Here is a 21,783-nt window from a genome sequence, read left to right as displayed (position 1 = left end):
ACTACATCACCACATGCTCTAAAGTTTATACAGTCACTGATGTTATTTTTAGAGCTACAATGGGAAAGTCAACATTTACCTTTAATAAGTAAGACAGAAGAACACATGCAACTATTTACACACACATAACCTGGCTTGTGCATAAACTGTCCTGAGCTGAGGCACAGGAGAGCTCTAACAGCTTATATGGGCAACAGACTCTCTGACATCTATCTAAATCCATCCCTCACACACCTCTAGAGCAGCCATGCTCACCAACAAATGCTCACAAACAAGTTCCCACAAGCACCTGTCCTGTAACCCAAGGAAAGTGAATCAAGATTAACATTCCCTTCTTAAACGCTGCTTGTGAGGTATGGTTACATTTTCCCTTCTGGTTTTGTAGCCCTTCAGTTCTTTTAAGGCACATAGAAAATTTACTGTTTCACAAATGGTGAATTTGCAGTCATCCCAGGCAGCAGGATTTCAGAGGCTCCTGAATCCTTGTGTCAGCTAAATGATTCATGTGTTGCCCATAGAGACGTCTACCTTCAACATTTACATAGCTTGTTCTACAGCTAAAGGTGCCAAAAATCTTATCAAAAGAGCTGTAGCTGCACATCATTGACCAGGTCAGCCTGATAACATCAGTAGAAGCCTCAGACTCCTTGCTGAGGAAGCTACCAAGACTACAAGTACCTGTTCAGAAAGGTAGTTCCTCCAGCCAACAGATCAGCTGAAAAACACAGGTTGTATTATGAATTCTCCTCAATTTTTGGCATCTCTTTTAAAGTTTTTCTTTAAAGAACAGAAAAACCTTTAGATCTTCATCATTCATTTCAAGAGAATACAGTTTAAAAAAAGTGAAAAAATGTAATGACTGCAGACAAGAAAAAAAGATACAAAATTGATTCCTGTGAAAAAGCAGAGGCAAGTTCTTGACTGTCTTCCCCTTACAGTGAAGACAAAAATTTTCAGTTTTTAAAAGGTGGTCAGAAAGAGTCAGTCATAGACATGAGACACTAGGAAAAAAAAACAGAAGTCTAGAAGAATCTTAATATATTAATGAACAAGAATGTCAATTTCTCACATATCCCACCAGGAACTGCTGAAGAGCATCCACCCAGTTATGACGTGATTTCCCTGAAAACCAGAACAGTCTGGCAAGTATTACTTCTCAATGCACCACACTGCACTACAGGTACGTGGGAATTTGTACAATACAGAAGAAAAGGAACTGCAGAGCTGGTGGCTTGTAAGCACCTGTTGCAACACAGAAAATATCATCCTACTGAACACTTGCACTATGCAATATTGTAGCAAATTAACCCTTACTGGAACAAAAGTTTCTACACATCTTTTCTGCCCTGCTATTCACACAAGGATAACTCCCCTGTGGCTTAATGCTGCAGTATCATGTTAGAACATTGCACTAGTAAACAAGAGGTGTTGACAGTAGCAAAAAGTTCTGTGGTTTTCAGCACCTATACTGCTAGCACTGGACAAATCACTGTATCTACACTTACCCAAGCCCACCCATGCCTTTCCATGACTGCAGTTCCTATGACTTCAGGTGCAAACTCTTAACATTTGACCTGAAAGCTCCAAAAGGAATTATTGAGTTGATCCGAATTGCATCCTCACCTTCCCCTCACAGACATCTTAATTCTTTCTAGTGCAACACTATGCATTAACCTTTAAAGAGCCTTGTTTTCCAAGGCAGGTGCCATTAACCTTAACCATCATACACATCTAAAACCACACTTCTATTGCTGTACATTTTCACATTCACAATTCTAAACAAATACTATAGGCAGGTTAGTCCATAGCAAAGTATTTCAAGACTGTATCAGACAATTCAGCTGCCCACAGAGCAGACATGTACTGCCAGCGGCTGACACATCTGAGGCAGCTCCTTTTTCTTCTGCATAGTGTATTTACAGCTACATCACCCAACAAAGATCAAAGATGATCTGAAAGGAAACATTGTAAGAGGATATTCTTTTAACAGGGAAGCACTTAACATAAATAAGATGGATACTGAGTCCTCACATTTTCAATAATAATTAATTTCTCACATAGGATAAGCTGCTTCAATTACAAAACATCTGGGGCATACTACACATCAGTTTCCTGCTTTCAGGCAACTATTTCAACTTGCTCTCTTCAACAGAGTAATGAAGTTAATAAAATTGAGCTATGCCTAAACTATTTCAGTCTCTACATTTTGTACTCACCCAAAAGACAATGTTGTAGCTGAAGAGCAAGTATTTGTACCAACAGCTGACTTCTGCATTAGAATATCGGTAATAGTGCATCTTCTATAGCACAGCGTCTGCACAGAAGAGAAAGAATGACAGGGATTAGGTAAAGATTTCAAAAATAATGGATTTTTTTAGGTCTCTCTTGTTCTGTTGAGAAAGGGAGTACAGTAATCTGTACCATATGCCATCCAGAGTTATTTCAAAGTCAGCTCAAACTTCCACTGACCCTACACTTCCCTTTCAGTATTTGTTGCTTAATAATCCTATCTTTAAGCACCCTAATGTTGTAACAGGGTGGGCACACCCACAAAGGAAACTCACTATACAGTTAGCCTAGGAAGATCTACATCAGCAAGTTGACATTCATCTGCCTTCTCACTCGATGGCTGCTTGGACTTATCCACAAACCCTGTGGATTGCACATCCAGCAATCCAGCTAGCAGGACGTCCAAAGTGATTACCTGGAATCTCTCAGTGTCTGTGGATTGCTAAATACAATAGGTAGCTGTACCCGGCCTCTTCCATACTTGCATGTTCCTTTACCAGATCCTCTCCTGTAAGGGGTTTTATATTCAAGAACAGAAGTCCCACCATTCAAAACCAATCTGCTCTGTTGGAGTTTGGTTTGCTTCCTTACACACACTAGAGGGATAAGGTTCAACTGCAACTCTTGCTCAAGTATTTCAGAGAACTACAGCTGTTCAGAGTATCATAACTAAACCACCTCTGCAGAAATGCCATGCATAAGAAAAACAGAGAACAAGCTGTTAAATTCAGAGCAGGAGTGAGCACTTGCACAGCCCTCACATTCTGGACTGCTGAGTGCTGCCTAACACAGACAAGCAGCGTTTCAACCCTCCACTTCCTTGAGGGCAATGTCAGTGAAAGGTTTGCAAAGGCAAGGAAACAGGAATACAGAATTTTCAAACACCTCCTAACTAAGAAAAAGTACTGTGCCACCCTGGTCATTCACAGACAGCATGCAAAAACCAAGCCTACCCAGTAAAGTCTGAAATCCAGACCATGGAACAGACAACTGAACTGCACCACAAGCACAGCTATGAGAAGGTAAACTAGGTTTTTTAGGGCTGTTTGGTTGGTTTTGTTTTTCTAGAAAGGAATCTGCCCCAAAGTATAAAAAAAAACACTCCACCTTAAAGAAGAAACAGAAGTTAGCTTTGAGAATTCCATCAACTACAGACTAGAATGTGAATTAATACTTGAGCTTGGTATTTCTAGAGTTCAGATGTTGATTTCCATATAATTTTAACCAAACACTGAAAACAAGTTTTCTTCCTTCACCTTACAATTTCTAATGCACACAGTTCATTTATAGCAAAAAACATTTAACTTTTGTTAAAACAAAGGAAATAATACTTTATGGCAGCATAGGCAGTAACTGGAAAGGACCTTCCTACATGTGGCCCAGTCATACCACACAAAATAAGTTTTGTAATTTTGTTACTGACCTTTTCAACCCATCCAATATTACAGACAAAATTTAGGAACCTTTACAACCGTGATGAATCCTAGCAAAGAACTCTTGCTTAAGCACCATCCTCCTGCTTATCTAAGCCCACAACTGAGAGAATATAAGAGAAGGAACAAAGTTTGGTTTTCCCAACTTAATTTCAGCTTCTAGCTCCAAATTGCAATTTATATTTCAACAATCAATACTCACACACTTGTACAACTCAGTAATTCTGATGTGCCTGGAGAAAAGAGGAAAGAGAGGCTACAAGAACAGAATCCCGCTAATCTGAGCAGAGTCCAAGACTCCATTTGCATGAGTGTAATCCCATTTTACAGCAATACACTGGCTGCCAGAGCAAATATATTCTCCAGATGCAGACACACTGAGGCCTCCATCACTGCTCTGCTTCCTTCCCTGTGAAAATTAGCAACCTGGTAAAAGACAGGAGTAGCAACTGCAAAATGCTGATAAGGAATGTTGCTTTTGGTGCTGCTACATCTACAAAAGAGAAGACAGCATTTAGCTAGCACATCATTAAATTTCATAAAAATGAGGTTCTGGTAGACAAAGAGGCCTAAAATATAATTTGAGGCAAAAAAGCAAGCACACCATTTCAGGACCTTAAGGATACACATCATCTGAAGACTTACTTTCTGTTAGGTTACCCTCCCTGGCACTGCACTTATATCCAACTGTTCAGTCCCAGCTTCACTCGAACTATTCACAGGAATAAGAGCATTAAAAATATCCTTACTGATAAGCACTACTCCCCACCTACCTCGCTATTATGACCACCAGCTTGCAAGACATTTCTCTACACTTCAAATAGCTGCTAAGATGCCCCAGTCAACACTACTCACAGTATTTTAACAGAATGAAAAAGCAAAATACTTCTTTCAAAATACTCCTTTCAAAATACTCACTACTTAATGCTTGGAGATGATGGGGGGGTATATTACCAGTACTAGCAAGAAGCTGTCCTGTAACAGCAAACAGCTCCTCAGACAGATATTAGCTTCCAAAACATCTGCCTATCTTAAGAGCTGATTTGGCTTGCTCTGTGCTTACCCTCATCAGAATTCTTTTGGTGGTTCTTGAAAGACCACTGAACACTGTATGGCTGGTATGGGAGTGGCATGATAAATCTGAAGTGCAGGTAATGTGATTTTTTTTTCCCCCCTAACACTACAAACAAATGAAGCAGTCCACTCAAGGCTACACAGCTACCTTCCCTGTGTTTATACTAAAAGCAGTCATGTTTCCTAACACAGAAGGCATCTGTTACCAGTCTTGAAATCTGCTATGTCAGTAATTCACTTCATTCACAGCACAGGCTGCACAGCTATGGTTAGGCAATACTAAAAACACTTGGAAGATTAAAGCAGTATGTGGGCAGCACAGACTAATAACGTTCTCTACTGTGTTTCAGACAAAGCAAGTCACATTGTGTCAGCTGACAGTTATCACCCACTCACAGCAACAGGAATTTCTAAAAATTAAATACAGAGCACTGCTGCTTTGGTAGAATATAATTTTGTCTTGGTGTTTACAGCTTTAGTGAGGGGAAAAATACAGTCATTCATCAAGAGGCTACTGCCGTTTCCAAAGCTTTTCAACAACCACAATTCCACTCTTACCTTCAAAGTGCTACAGCAGTGGTATTCCTAATGTATATTCCTCACTCTAACAAAGCAGATGATGTGATCTATTAACTAATCTAACGTGGGTATGCAGAGAAATCCTCATGGATAAGATGTTAAGTTTAGAACAACTGAAACAAAACAAATTTCTAGATTTAGGTCCACAAATTCTTTTAATCCTCCACAGGCATTTACTTTACAAAGCAGACCTAAGTCACACTGAAGTTCCAAGTTCAGCCAATACTGCCACCATATACAGAGTCCTGATCCCCTTCACTGCCCCTCCTAAAATCCACAACCATTCATCAACCTAACTCAGTGGAGCAAACAGCCACAGAGCAAATCATGTAGCAAATCTAGTCTTGTACCACACACCAAGAAGTAAACAGTTTTAAGCCTTCCAACCTACCTTTCCAGAGCATGTACAAATGCCAGCATGGGGGCAGTCAGGAGGTGGCAGGAGAACAAGGATGGGAAAGCAAAAGCAGAGGTAGCTTGAGCGTGCTCGTGGAAATGCAGCACCCCTCTGGTGCCAGCCTATGCCAGCACCACGCCTGAAGCCAACATGCCAAAACAGATGAAGCTAGGGGAACAGGGGCACAACTGAGGCAAGAGAAAAAAAAATTCATTTGCCAAGCTGTTGGCTGCTCCTCCACTGTTCATCAATACAAAGCATCACATCTATATGGAGCTGGTGAAGCAAATGAACAAAGAAGAATATGCTGAGGAGCAAGAATTTTTAAAATACAGCAAGAGATGTACTTTGGTCTATGACTTGTTTTGACATGACTCAATTCCATTACTCCATCAACACCAAATCTATACCAAAAAGCATCAGTTCATTCAAGACATGGTGCCCTTAAAAACTACTGCCATTCTTTGAAGGTGCCCAAATCATTAGTGGCTTTTGTGAAAGTAAAAGGCAGCCTTATCCCTGACCAGGCATAATTCAGATATTCTTAGGACCTTCTAAAAATGGAAGAACTAAAAGGCACCTATAGACTGCTCTTTCCACATCCTAGACAGAGCTGACCACCAAAGGGTTCCTAATGTTCAGAACAGTATCTGGGTGTTAGCCATCAAATCTTCACGTGTAGGGGCTGAGCTGGTACAACAAAAAGCCAAGAAAAACTAACAGGATTTGATGCTCTTAAAATGATCTGTTCATGGAAACAGATAGAGTAGTCCTGCTGATGACTCAGGAACTCCAAGCAAGCACCTGTGATTTTGCAATTTTGTCTCCAAGGAACTCAGACTAGGGCCTCAGAAAGAACAGACAAGCTTCTCTTAAGGAATATAAGTATAGTTTATTTAGTTCTGCTGCAGTTCAGATGAGCAGAAAAATATCTGCTCATTCTTAGAAGAGACCTGAGGATTAATCAACAAAAGGGTATTTTCTTAACCTGAAAGACTTATGATGAAAGACATTATCATTAATAGGTTATCCCTGTTTCACCAGAAAAATCATGGCAAGCAACAAATCTCAGAATTCAAGGGAAAACATGGCCAAAGCCAGACAGAATTCTTAAGACATCATCTTTTGGGACCCTTATTTTGTACTGTGCTGAAGACTCTAAGTCCTCAAAGAATATTTCAAACCGAAGTCGCTCCAGTGCGAGCACTAAAAAACAATCCCTCAGAGAAGAAAAAATCCCCAACCTATTGGGAAGGGTTTCATGTTTCAGTTACCAGGCTTTGTTCTGCTACTACAGCACAAACTACAACTTAGGAAACTTGTCAGAAACATACACCAGTATTTCCAAACCCCAAACAAGGAAGCAGTAATTCAAAAGAGCTCCGCTCCAGGTCTCTATAACTCACACTCAAGTTATGCTGTGCTTTTGGCCAAGCCACTACTTCTATGCAGATGAGTTGCATCCAAAACACAATCCAAGTGCTCTGAACTCAGTAACATTCCCAAAGTGGACACTCCACCTTCTAAGGAATAAGCTACATGGTCATCAAGAACCTCTTCTGAACAACCCACTTGACTAACAAACATCACTAATCCTGTGGCATAAAGGCTCTACACCGCACAACTGTAATTCAAGGAGCTATTCAAGCTATGATTCATGGAATATTTTCAGCTCCATTTGATCTCCTAAACTAACAGAACCACACTAAAGGAAGACTTGAAAAAGGCAAGCAGAATTCAGTACTGCTCCCACAGCAACTCAAAAGCTGGAACAGAGGACAACAGCAGTTCTACCAACTTCACTTTTCACTGTTCTTCATACAGAAGCTACAAAAGATACAGCTGGCTGGCCTTGCTTCCACGTGTGGAAGTATTTATTCCTACTCAGCAAAAAAAAAGCTATTACTAATATTTAAAAAAAAAAATCCACAGAACAAAAGAAGTTCCAGAGATTCCATATTTTCATTTATACAAACCAGTCAGAATGCAAGTCAATGACGCTGTACACTGGAAGTCTTGACAATGTAAATTCAAACCGCAAATATTTTTAGTTATTGACACTGAGAAGAGGCACAACTCAATCGTCCACAGAATTTTAGTACATTTATGCTAGTTCTGCCTTACTGACCCTCAGGTTCATTGAAGTAGTAACTGAACAGATACTTTCTGCTTCAAAATACAGAGGTGCTTGACAAAGGTATCAACTAAAATGCAAGGATCTCTTACCTAGTTCAAGGAAAATCTGCTCGAAACAGCTGACTGCAAATAAAGCATATACTCCACATTCTGACTTAAAGCAAGAGATAGCACAGGAAACAGAGAGAAAAGGAAATGTAAGCTTCATCTAAAAGCCAGCAATTTTCCAAACATGAGGAGAACACAGTAGAAGCACAGGATGTAGGGCCTTCACTGACCCTATGCTCAAAAGCACTATTGGATATACTTCCGGAGTTAAAATTCAGTTGGGATTACACCAGGGTCAGTGAAAACAACACTAGATATTTTCACTACAGTTGAAAAGATGCCTCGTTAACATCTTAGAGAAGTTTAGAAAAATCTTTCACATCCATGAAAATTTTCTTTAATAAAGCTATTGAGCAGTTTCATCTGAATAGGAACTTGCCTGTGCCACAACTTACTCACTATACACAACAAGCCACAAGTCATACTTTCCTTTTACTTCACAGAAAGTTCAGGTATTGGGAAACACAGAAGCCAGTTAGTCATTCTGAGCAGGAATTTATTCACCCCAGGGTGCAAAACCTGCTGGAACAAGTAACCAGAATAATCTGAGCTGACCCAAACTCCTCAACTGCTTTCTACTACCTCTCATTAGAGCAGATACACACCCACTCTCTGTAACATCAACAGTTGCAAGGCAAAACTCAAAAGTCTTAATTTAAAAGAAACATGTAATTTGATTTTTTTGTTGCCTTCCAACAGAAGGTTTTGGAACCCTTACAAAGTGAGTATCTTAGCTGAGGAGCCAGAACTTCCAGTTCGGGGAATAATTTTAGTTCTATTTAGTAATCCAACAGTAACAGAACCTATTCCATACACTCTGTCTGCTCTCTCCCATACCTCCATACAGACCAAAAGGTTTCAAGCACAAAATGGGTCCCTCCATTTGCTATACCACTTCATATCATAAAAATAAGACAGGAAGCCACCAACTCTCTTTGCTGCCAAAAATACTCTTTCTTCAGAGAACATCCTAAACTTTTATACATATCGTGACTTTCCTCCACTTCCAGGAATGCCACTTGTTCAGTTTCCAGTTACATTTCAGACAAAAAGAATATACCTTCATTTTCTCTTTTAAGAAAAAACCCCCAAGAGACTGATTATAGCAATACACAATAAAGAAGAGATGAGCATATAATTTGCTTCGGGTTTTGTGGTTGTTTTTCTTAAAAATGTTCCTTGCTTTGGATATAATGTGCAGTCTGTCTACATCCACACCAAATTTCTTAGCCTTCACATTGAATATTCCTAAAAATGAATTTATATCTGTAAACTTATATATTACATATAATAAAATAGATATTTATTGTAACAGTTTAAACCAGACCAAGGTATTTCTTAGTTAAAAAAATGTTAAATTCCTGTGTTGAAATCTGATCTCCAGTAATGAGCCTGCTAAGAAATGACTGCAATATCACATAACACTAGTTACAGTCATCACCTGTTCTGCTTAAACAATGCTGACTCCATGTCATGGAAACACGATGTGGAGTTCAATCCATAAAACCTCTGTTTTTTGGTCCCTTCCCACCCCAATTAACAGGGCTTATGCTTTCAACACCAGAGGAACACTCATTTCAAGTGATGCACCTGGGAATGCTACTTTCTGGGGAAAGGCATGTAGGGTTTGGGGACAATGCTCTCAAAGCTTTCTTTTGCTGCCCTCCACCTCCAGCAACTGCATTCATAACACAACCGGGACAGTCTTATTTTACTTGCTAAAGACAACAATCACCAGCTTACAAGCCACAAGAGAAAATGGTTCTTTGTGGCCACGTAGACAGCTCAACCACCATGTAATTCATCTCTTTACCTCCTTTCTGGTAAAGAAACACACTTGCGAAACTTGCAAAACCCAACGAGAAGATAAACCTCTAAGGCAGCACTAGCAAATCTTAAACATGTGACAAAACAGCCTTCACCAATGTCTCACAATGCTAGCCACTGTCAGCTCTTAACCAGAATAAATGTCTCAGCCCAAGTACATAGGAACAAGCTAATGCTTCAGGAGTTATAGCAAGTAGGTTTGCAGAGCACCCTGCACATGCTACCACACGAAAAAAAATTAAAAAGGCAAAAACCAATGCTGCTTCAGGACAAGCCTGTGCTTGAACAGCTCCAGCCCTTCCCCCAAAAGCCAGTGTTCTGGCAGGTCGTGAGAAAGCCTTGACTGTCTCGCCCAAAGTCTCTGCATCCGCCCCTGGGGAAGGAGGAAAAACAGGCTTTCCACCTCTCAAGATGATGCCAAGAACAACACTGTGCCATTTAGAGATCAGGGCAACAAAGGCTGTGAAGGGACACAGTCAGTACTCCTTCCAACGCAGACCTCAGTCTCTGCAACAGCTAATTACTAACACACCAGCAGAATTAGAAGGCACAGAGCTTAGACACAAACACTTCCTAATCTGTGCCTTTAGTAAAACGAAAAGCATACCTCCTGATGGAAAAAACGTGACAACACAGGAAACTGCCATCTGAACAGGCTGACAGTACAGTATGACTAGTTACACAAGCACCACAGCTCAGAGAAAACAACAACACAGAGCTGAGCTACACCTTTCCTTCTCACTCGCCCCAGCTGGACAGGCTCTCTCAGTTGAACACCCTCCTGTTTTGCAGGAGCAGACCACTGCTATGACCACTTTGCCAAAATACCGTTTTTGCAGCCTCAACATGCTAGACACTTTGCAAAGAAAGCCACCTTGTTGTCTTCCAAGAGTCATCTCACCAATTAACTTTCCAAGAGTCATCTCACCAATTGCCTTCCATTAATTTCAAGTCAGACAACTTTTCTGACGAACCTTCCTGCTCCACAGGCTTGCATGTGGCCAAACTCAAGTAACTTAGTACTCAGGGCAGGGTAGAAAGCTTTGCCGTTTTTACCCTTTATTAGATACAGCTATACCACTGCAGGCATATTTCACACCCATGAAGTACTTCCCCGAGCACCATCTACTAACAAACTGTTGAGGGAAAAGCAACGTGCATCAAAAGAATCAGCTCCATATTCTGGCAGTCAGAAGGCTGCTGTCACATAAAGACCGAAGTCCAACCTCTCAGGTGTCTTCCTTCAGATGCAAGTTACCTGAGGCTATTCCCTTTGTTTTCTATTCCAGAAGTTTCTAGATGTCAGTGAACATATTTCAGCATCCATTTTATGCCCCAAAGCAAGAGTACATCACTTGCCAAGCTGAACAAATGAGGTTTGTAACACATTAAAATTCACAGCATTCAGGCACCTCCAAATACTCTGTTTCATCCTGTAGCTGCAAGTGCAGCAACTCAAACACCTTGTTACCTTCAAGGCCATCAATTATTTAGAAGAAACTCCTTTCCAGAGAGACTCAAGTATCATTTATTTAGTCTTTGAGCAGGAAACAAAAACCATTAAAAGAGGAAAAGAGATTTCTGGAAAGGGCCATTGGGCCACAGGAACATATTTGGGGTTGTACACCAACAACCTGCCTGAAACAGAATGAGAAGGCCAAAATAAAACAACTACATGCACACAGGAGCTCATCAAGTCCCTGAGCCAATTAGCACCAAAGAGCCCCAGCTACATCAGGGGGTTTCAGGACAGGTCTTCACATGGAAGACCTTTATCAGTTTGATACAAATGCCTGTTCTCTAGCCCAGGAACATAAAACAGAAAGAAGCTCTTTTATAGTACCACAGGAGCTGGTTTACAATACCAAGACAACATTCAGCAATGCTTACTACAAAGATCAAGGGGAACCAGAGCCCTGTGTTTATTACACCCTTGCCTTTCCCACACAGGTTCAGATTAAGGATGAAGACAGGCCTAAGATTTTCAGCTTTTACATGGACTTCTAAAGGTAACAACACAGAAAGAGCTCTCAGAAGAAACACAGGTAAGCAGTCACCCTAGGTAAGAAGAGAAATTCTTCCACTCACACATATCATACGTAAGCAGTGCTACAATGAAAAGGACAAAACACAGTTGCTTTGCTCCCAAAGAGCTGAAGAAAGACAGGAAACCTGAACAAGTGCTGGTCCCCCCTGCCAAACAGGGGCTGAGGCACACTTTGAACCAGAAAGGAAAATAAACTTATTTTTAAATCCAGCTAAGAGCCCTGGGTTTGGATATAGCTCCTGTTGTGGCCAGCATATTTGTTAAAGGATTTCTGCACAAGCAATAACAGAACTCACATGTGAATAATCAAGCAGAGTGGTACTGCTCTCTGAGGGCTTTGATCCCAAGATTTATGTCAGATTGGCCATCCAAGGCAGTGGTTTCAACTGCAAACATCCCAATCCCTTATACAGTCAATTTTTAAGGATCACCACTTTTGCAGGTGACCCTCAACACCTGCATTTTGCTACTATCTTCACCTGTGACATCCCTAAAATAGAAGAATCTGCAGTGAATCACAGTGATTTTTCAGTTCACTGACCATCTGAAAACAGATTTCATCCAGAATAAAGTTGTTTTACAACACAGAAAAATTTCAAATATGACATTCAGCCATAGTTATGTAGTTAAATTATGGCTGCATTTAAAATTAAGTCATCAGAGCCTAGACATTTCAATCCCCCTTCTTTTTAGATCGCTAAATCAAAATCCAGATTCCTGTATTCTTGGAAGGACCCAAACTATTTTGCTCTTTAAAACCCACACATACCTAATCTTGATAAGAATTAGTCTGATTATCTCTGACATTGTGCTTAACCTCTATGAGATGCTTTTGTCTGAGCATGAGCCAAAGGTTCAAGGAGAAGGATCCTGTTCCTGCCCAAACTGTCCCACGGGCTGAAGGCAGCATCAGTGCCTCCACCCAAGCCACCAACAGCACAGCTCTGGAAGAGCCAGAGACTTCAGGACTGGGCAGTACCAGAGAGGAAGACACACGACCATCCTTTGGATGTACAATCAGAAGCCATCTAGAAATAACCTCTGCTTAATTCCCCTCTAGTAACAGCCTGCACCATTTACTGTTTGAGGGTCTAATTTACTTTATCTGACCTACTTCAGCTTAAAGCAACATGAGAACCACAGCATGTTCATGGATTTTGTGAACTGCAGCCCTCTTAGCCTTAGAAACACACCACAGGTGACAGAGTACAGAAGTCCATTCTACCCAAAACCAGGAAGTTTTGACACAGGAAGCCAAAGTGCAGGGCAACATAGCACAGAGAGCCCCCAAGTAAAGTGTGTCTGAAATCCACACATTTTTCCATACCCCACCCAGGTGAAAATTTTTGTAAAAGCAAAAAAGTACATAAACAGAGGATCTGTGGAACAGTTTTGACAATAGTTCCGTGAACTCCACTTCCCCTCACACACACCCCAATGAGAATTCTGAACAAACACAATGAAATTAAAACAAGAGTTTCATTTATTCACACTAATCAGTGCTCAAACTGTGCCACACCTAAACCACGATGAGAAACTTGATAGACTATGAGAATTAACTGTAGCAGTTTGTCAGCAGAAAAATTCCTCCTTTTTTTACCAAACACCCATTTACAGGTAATGGCACACTAGTAGCCACCCACTAACACTTCATAAACTAATTAAAAAAACTCTCTAAGAAAATCAGAGATCAGCCTCAAAAGCACTCCAATGGATCAATATTCCTCAGTTATTCATTAGAAGCAAGCATACAGCTTAAACTTATTCATCATCTAGATATGACCAAATTCATGACACCATGTCAACATTTTTCTTGCTACATCCAAGAGCAAAAAGTTATACCTTCAATACCAAAGAAAGCATCCCAGTTAAATAGCATCTTAGGGCTCAGAGCAAGAGCTTTTTATGATCCTTTCATTAAGTATTACAAGGTCTAATGCTAGTAAAAGGTAGCCCAGAACACACCCCCTTGCAGTCCTGTTAGGTATGTTACCTATGTGAAGGCTCTGCACAGACACTGCTCCTAGCAAAAGATCATACTTTTTCCTTCTTTTCTGCCACCCTCCTGCTCCCCACAAGGAGGCCAGAAGGACAGGAAAGAGGCTTTAAACAGGAAACAGTAAGATTAGTTTTTCTACAACACACTAAATGTCAGGCAAAGCCTGTGTCCAGAAACAAGAACAAGACTCAATTAAAACTTAAGTGAGTTTCCTTCTGATTTGATGACTGGAGGTAACACTTCAACACAAAGGATGCTAACCAGACCAACTTACACTAAAAAAAAAAAAAAAAAAAAAAAAAAAAAAAAATCAATAAAATCACACTGTACACACACCACCCAGAAAAGCAGCTTTCCGTGATTGTGATTTAGACCTAGACTGCATCTTCAGCAAGTCCTTCTGGGAACAAGATCAACAAAAATAAAACAAAATGCCAACTGTGTAACTTACTTGTACATTGTTTTTTCAATATAAATGTATTTCCAAACTTTTGGGAAGCTATTCTAAAAATTCCTCTTTCAGTGGCATTATAGTTTTGAACAAGACAATCTTCTAAGGACAGGCAACACTATATTCCATCCTCCAAGAACAGAACAAAAAGGTTATAGATCACACCCTACAAGTACTTTCTTCCAGTGTCATTAACCAAAGGATAAAGAACACCATTCCACCAACACAAGCGTCCTGAATTCCTTTAGAAAAAAACAAAACCCACACAAACCAAAAGCTGCAAAATAATTTCCACCACAGCTCATTCCTACTTCACACCAATGACTAGACTTGAATTCCCACCTGACCCGTTCTCTCTGCACACAATTCTTCTGTTAAGTAGGTAGTGCTAGACCCTCAACCTTCCACACCAAAGCATTTCACACACTTATTGCGAGTATAAGGTGTCTCAGTACTGATGCCTTACTCCCTGCTGGAGATAGCCAGAAAAGAGATGGATCATCTCACCAGAGAGCACTTATGAACAAGACACACCCTGTGCTTCCATTCTCTAGGAACTGCTTTCTTTCCATTTTATCCAGAGTTCTAGGTCACAAGGCTTCTGTCACTGTAACAAACAAACAAAAATCCAACCAAATAAAAAAGCAGTGCTGGAAGAATTTTGTCCTGACATTTTACAATATCCTTCCCACCTTCACCACCACCTCCTTGGAAGACCTAGTAAAGAAAGGAAAAAACAAACAAGTAGCTTCTTTTACAGCATGGATTAAGTTTCTTTGTGGGAGTTTATTTATTTCTTTTTTTTATTCAGAATGTCTCAAAATGAAACCGCTAAGCCCACATAGAGTACAGAAGGTAAAGCAAGAGCCAAAACAGAACTGACCACGGAGCATCACCTCTGGTACCCCTGCGCTCCACGGCCGGGCCTGTTTCGGCAGGAGGCTGAAAGGGTGTCAGAGAGGTCGCTCACTACCACAGCCTACAGGCAATTACAGTTAAAATATTTAAAAAATTAAGTTACGGGCCTCAATCCTTACACCCACTGCGCCGTTGCTCCCTCTAAACATCCTGGGCTCAGGTCAGAGTCTGGCAGCAACCGAGGCGACGGCGGAGAACAGAGAGGGCAAACTCTAGCTGTAGCACTCCGAAAGGCCTTTTTCTATTATTTCTATTATTTTTTTTTTTTTAAATTTTTCTCCCTCGTGACACCTCAAGGAGACAAGCTAGCGTGAACTCCCAGAGGAAGCCTCACCCGGCCTCTGCGGCTTCCTTTAATGGACAAGGACAATAGCAGGGGCTCGCCATAGCCCCGCACTGTCGGGAAACTTAGGCGGCCGGAGGGCTGCTCCCCGCCCGGCTCGGTGGCCGCCAGCCCCCAGGGGATGCTGCAGGGAGCAGACGTGCTCCGGGGAGAGGGAGCAGAAACGCCGGCGCTTCAGGACGGGGAGAGAAAGGGGGGCTCCGGACGGCGCGACCCCCGGGGCAGGCGGCGGAGGGGATGGGATGCCCGGGCCGGGGCGGACAGGGACTCACCGGGGCAGCAGTCTGCTCGCTAAGTTTCGCCGAGTTGGGCGGAGGGCGAGGCGGCGGTCGGCGTAAGCGGGGGTCCCTCCGCTGCCTCGCCTAGTCCATGGACACGGCAGCGCTCCCGGACCCTCCTCCCCGCGTCAGCTTGGCCGGTGCGCCAGGCGTGCCCTTGTGCCGAGCCGCCCCACCGCCCTCCCGCCGGGCCGAGGCAGCGCGGAAATGCAATGTCCCCGGCCACGCCCGCACGCAGCCGTGCTCTACACAAAAGGGGCGTGCAGGAAGCCCAGCTCTGCCTCCGGACTCCCCAATTCCCGCCGGCTTCGCCCGCTGTGACCCCCTGGCGGGCGTCCCCCCAAGCACCCCCGGGGCTGGGGGGGTGCTGCGGGCGCCAGTGGCCCCCGCCCCGCGGCGGGCGGGAGCGGCGGCCCGTCAGGGTCCCTCCCCCGCAGCCCTGGGGCGCCTCAGCAGCCGGGGGAGCGCGGCTCCTCGGCGAGGCCCAGGGCTTTGTTATCTTGGATTCGCTCCATGGCCGAGGTGGCCGCGTCCCCCGCCCCGGCCCTGCGGAAGGGGTTCAGCCCAGCCCGCCTCAGCTCGGCTGAGGGAGCGCTGCATAGCCCTCAGCGGCGCCTCTTACTCCCTCAGGGCTTTTGGAACATGAACCGGCATGTCCGAGACAGCACATGCTGAGCAATATTGAAGGCGCGGTCGAGCCTACCTGGAGAGCCGGAAGGCGAAGGAAAGACATAAAACGATCCTGAAGAATATTTTGAGTCTTCAGGCGGCCCAGGCCTTTTACACCTCCCGGGAGAGACGCTAAGAAGAGAGGAGGGAAGGGAACGAGGGCTGAGCTGTTTAAACCCATGTAGTTAGCAAGTGATAGCTCCCACCTGAGGCAGCCGCCGCCTGGCAGGTGGGAAGTGCTCCCCTGCCGTCTAGCTTGGCTCCCAACCTCCACGCTCTCCTTCTGTTCCCTTTCCATACCTTGTGATCTCTCTTGACACATGGAAACACTTCTGTCACCTTCATTCCCTTCCTCATATATAGAGCAAAACTAATTAGTCTTCAGTGCCTCGCTGACTGAGAAAATACTTTTGTGTGCAGGAAGGCAAGGCCCAGGGAAGCAGTGCAGCACCACACGTGTTCTTACAGGCTGCCTCATGTTGTCTACACTTTCTTCACCTGCTCCAGCCCTTGGACTTTCAGGAAATCCTTATTTCCCCTGGATCAGGATGAAGCCCGCTCACAAAGACAGCAGCAATCCCACTGAAGTGAAAGGAACTGTTGAGCAATCAAATGGTGTGAGCTTAGCAATTCTCTAGTGTGCTAATTCTCCACTCATCAAAGCTGACAACCAAAAGCATGCTAGAATTAATAGTAAATACACAGTTCCCATCACCCACACCCTTCTGATGTCTGAGAAAGCAGATACACACCAGCGTGTCACCCACTCACCAGTCACATTATCAAGATTGCTTCTCATTTCCTACATGCAGTTATTTAAATAAATGGGGGGTTGGGTTTGTTTTGAGTTTTTTGTTTTTGTTTTTTTTTTTAAGGGAGGGGGAGTATTTGCCAGCCTCCCCCAAGCTTGCTCAAGACTTCTTAGAAACCAAAGCAAAATTGAACTGAGTGTTAAAGCTGACAGAAGATGCTAGAAGAACTACCTGAATTTTAGGCAGGATCTAAGAGGGGAAGGGGAGCTTGGAAAGGTCACTGGATTATCAGATGGTTAAAAGAACTGGAAGAGATCCTTTCTCCATCTTGGAAGTACTGAAGTAATCTCACAGAGCACTGAGTCACATCTTCAGAAAGTCCAGAGCCAAGACAGAAAGCTCTAGTGTGCTGATTCTGTAAGAGATAGGAAGATGGTGCAATAGCAACTGCAAAGATTCAACAGGGAAAATGGGAAATTTCAGGGAAATTCAGCAGCTTTAGGATGTAAAGACTGTGGAATTGGGAAGGGCATTTGTCGATAAAATAAGGTTCTCTTGCAATTTACCATTTGTAAAATGGTCAGTGTTAGCGGTTCACAGCGTAGTTGAATTGACTGTGTTCACTGTTAGCATGGAGCTAGTTTGAACAGCCTCTCTGTGTCCCATTTATTTGCCTCTGACATTATCTCTGCACAGTGCTTCACTGTGTTGCCAAGAAAATTAGAGTAAAAATCTCATCCATCACAGAAACCATTAACTAAGTGCTAGGGCAAATTGGAACACTTTTAAGAGACAGTCACTTCAGCAGTAAGAGGTGTAATAATCCTGCAGGAATGAAAATGGGAAATCTGATTTTTTAGTGAACATGTGCAGGCTGATGTTCATGTATAGTTTGTCAATGCTCTTTTCCTCTGACTACTGCACAATATTTTCTGCAATTAATGAATTCATCATGAGGAGTAGCCGGCGGAAAAAGGCCCAACCAGAGCTGTTCACCACTATATGTGTTCAACATTATCACCAAACACCATTTTTGAGTGTAAAAAAAGGTCTGTTTATGGAGGAAGGCATCCGGAAATCAGAGTTACACTTGGAATTGTCACGTGGTTTTGATAATTATGAGGTTAAGAGAGAGGGGTGTGCAAGGAGCCAAAGCCCACAGAAGCTACTGAGAGACCTTAAGCAACTTTAAATACAAAGAAATCAGTAGCTGGATCTAAAAGACAAAGCAGAAATATTTTAGGGAGAGCCTTTATAACATGTTCGAGATCGATGAGAAGAATAATAAATTAGGATGGAACTGGTCAGATTAAAATTCGAGGTGATTAGGCTGAATCAGTGATTTAAGTTTTCCCTCCGTCCCACAGCGTTTCCCCACCTCCCCCTGCTGTTACCAGCGGCTGTCGCACCTCTCTCCTGCGGACAGTGTGCAACAAAGGCAGCCGCGCACACCCCGCAGGATCGGAAATTAGTACCCCAAAATCGTAATAGGTAAAGTTTTTAAGTATTGTAGTGAGTCTGTTAATAATTTATTCCCTCTTAGAAATGCTACAAATACTAGTACTTAGAAATATCTATATACCGCAGACTGTCATTCAATACAATATATTCTTCCTCCAAGTTTCTTATCCTTGAAGGGAAAACGTCCACACAAGTGAAAAGGTCGCAGGGATAGATGTCTTTTCCAACACCTTTCTTCAGTGGTCCTACAGTGGTCTGTTCCTGGAACCTGTTAAGCAAATCTTCTACTGCAGAAAACCCCTCGGGTTTACCGCTCACCTGCATTTTGGCTGGGTAGCAGTGACATCCAGCGGTGCGGAGAGAAACTTGCTCATTCTTTTTTTTCTACCACAGTGCATCACAGGAAACGCATCAGAAAATGGCAGGGATCCCTTGGCATTCCCGTCTCGTTGTGGATATTCGCAAATGGCACCAAGAGCAGGCAATTTGAAAGCCGTGGGAACAGAGAACCCGCATGGGGAAACAAAAATGCAGAACCAAGAACACCCTCTGTAGCAGATCATCTTTCTAATGGCCCTAAAAGGAGACTACACATAGAAAATACAATTGGTGATCCCTTAAGTTCAAATAAAAAGCTCTTTCCGATATTACACCTACATCATTGACTTCACGGCATTTTCATTTTTAAAATGTTTTTATTAACCCCGGTTATGTTCTGAAAAAAGATAAATGGGCTGGCAAACAAGGAAAAGTTGATTGAAGAGAAATTACTATAGCAGAGTTTTGTTTCTCAAGCCCTACCCTTGCACTTTGTGCACTTTCCTACTGACCTGATCCATCTTCATCTAAAGGTGAAAATAAATAGTATCATACTGCATGGGTGCAAAATGCACATCTCAGAACAACAAACAAACTTTCAATTATTAGTTTCCAGTAGCCAGCTGAGTGTTGAAGCATGATGTGATATTTGATGTGCCTAGAAGTGATTTAGATTTTGGGTACATGTCGTGTTAAAAGAAAAAAAATCAAAACATTAAATGCATACGAAGAACTGGGCCAGCAGAGGTAGCTGTTAGCACAACAAAATAAACAACTGTAATTTTTTTTTAAGTGAACATTCTAAATTCAGTCTCCAGTATTGGAAATTCACTTAGATTTCATTTGTTCCTCCTTTACTATTTTTGCTGTAATTTTAGTTATTTGGCTTATAGCCCATTTCCAATGGTTATTAACTGTTCCTAGCTGCTAGGTACCACCTATTTTCTATCCTTCACATTTTTATTTTGTAAACATGGAGTTCAGAACAGGCGAGTTAACTCCAACTAACCCCAAGGCTGGCTTGAAAAAAAAAAATCAGATTTATCGATAATTTTTCAGAACAATTTCAAATGTCATTTTTACCTTCTAAGGCTCCAAATTTTGATTTCATTTCTGAAATACAGAGTTCTAAAACTTTGAAATGCAGGTAAGCTTATGTAACTCTCAAATCAAGAAATGCACTAACTGTTTACAGGAACTAATGCTGTTTAGAGCAGGAAAAGACCTCTGACGTGGTTATTGTGTAAATGCCTCTGGGGAACCTGCCCAAGCAGAGAGCTTTCAGTTTCCATGAGTACTTTAATAAATTCAAAAACTTCATGGGTCTTTCTAAAAAGGTGTTTACCCTACAGGAACACTTCAGCACGTTGTAGCATTAGTGATTTGTATGTTTGACAGCCATTATACTTCCAATAAACATTCCAAATGCTGGACAACACAGCTTCCTGCTTCTGTTTCCAATCCCTTTGGGTAGGCTAAGAGCAGGGCTGCAGCCCCATGGCATCCTTGTCACCATCTAGGGCTCTCTGCAGACTGGGCAGCCAGCTCTGACAGAGTAGGTGGAATTCAGTTGCAAGTACACAAAACTGTAAGGAAATGCTCTCCAGATTTAGCAGGTTCTACAGGCACTTTACTTTATCTTCAATTTCTTGGAATTTATCTGGCTTCCATCCCATTCTCCAAGGACTGTTTATGCCTTTCACATTTCATGTTTATGTGATATGCATAAACAGTCCTCGGGACAAGGCCTGAAATGCAGGTCTAAGATCAGTACCTCCTTTGCTGGTCTTTGTGCAAGATCCATTCTCTGCAAATGGCAAAGCTTTCTAGTTCCCATGAGAAAGAAAATTCAGAACTCTGCAGAAGCCATGATCCAGAATACTCCTGCTGTAAGATCTTTGTTGTTCACAGCCTCTTGCAACTGTAAGGAACCGTAGCTCACACCCCTTTCTTTTGGCATCTCTCGTCTTTCCCACCACTTGCACTTCCAAGTGTCCATACACCTACTGCAGACAAGTGGACACTTACACGATGCTTTGAACTTTTTAGGGGCCTTGTGTCAGCACACAATACCAGTACTGCCTTTCAGCAGTTAAACCCAGGAAAAGAATCCCTCAGGCACATTTCTTTATTTCATGGAACAGCCTGGCTCCAAAGAGCCCATCTCCAGCCAGGCATTTTATGTCTTTGAGAATCCAAGAGCATTTATGGGCATGGTGACGTGGGCAGCTCTGAACATGGACAGAGACAATACAGGTGCTCTGCACCTGTCCATGGCTCCAAGGAGGGCCTTTATAGAGGAAGTCCATATCACAGAGTCAATTTGCTATAGACCTTGCTGCTGTACTCTCCAAATCCTGTTACTTCATCCCCCCAAACAGTCAAACACAAATTTCAGCTGATAGTAGCACACGAGTCCAATTTCTGTTTAGTTTCCAAATGAAACATATGAATCACTCAAAATCCTCACTGGTAGTGTTGTTTCTGGGAACTGTGAAGAACAGACTCTGAAGAGCATATAAATATTTTTGGTTAAAATCAGTTTTACCTGGACATAAATACTAAGAAAAAAAGGTCAGGATTTAATTCATAATGATGTAATTTTTTTAAGAGAATCTTAAACACAAAATGGAACCTGTCCTCGTGCCACAATTATCCTCCTTGCAGGGAATCACATGGAGCTAGAAGATCTACAGCCAGCAGT

At 42.4% G+C, this 21,783-nt stretch overlaps 1 protein-coding gene across 4 annotated transcripts in view; it reads right to left on the bottom strand.

Annotated features, from left to right (window-relative positions):
* Nucleotides 1–16,687, bottom strand: part of TSPAN14 (tetraspanin 14) — a 35,257-nt gene extending 18,570 nt beyond the window's left edge. Inside the window, exons 1-3 of one of the 4 annotated variants that reach the window (XM_048310714.1) lie at nt 15,874–16,181; nt 14,848–14,947; nt 2,217–2,314 (exon numbers count right to left, since the gene is read on the bottom strand). In XM_048310714.1, coding sequence (XP_048166671.1) covers nt 2,217–2,297 — 81 coding nt within the window. In that variant the 5' untranslated portion in view covers nt 2,298–2,314; nt 14,848–14,947; nt 15,874–16,181. Of the gene's footprint in view, nt 1–2,216; nt 2,315–14,847; nt 14,948–15,873; nt 16,191–16,582 lie in introns of those variants that run through there. The other 3 variants (XM_048310713.1, XM_048310715.1, XM_048310712.1) reach the window with 3 other exon arrangements.
* Between the last annotated feature and the right edge of the window lie 5,096 nt (nt 16,688–21,783).

This window comes from Corvus hawaiiensis, chromosome 8 (assembly GCF_020740725.1).
Source record: "Corvus hawaiiensis isolate bCorHaw1 chromosome 8, bCorHaw1.pri.cur, whole genome shotgun sequence".
Taxonomy (NCBI): domain Eukaryota; kingdom Metazoa; phylum Chordata; class Aves; order Passeriformes; family Corvidae; genus Corvus; species Corvus hawaiiensis.
This window is presented reverse-complemented; position numbering and strand designations above follow the sequence as displayed.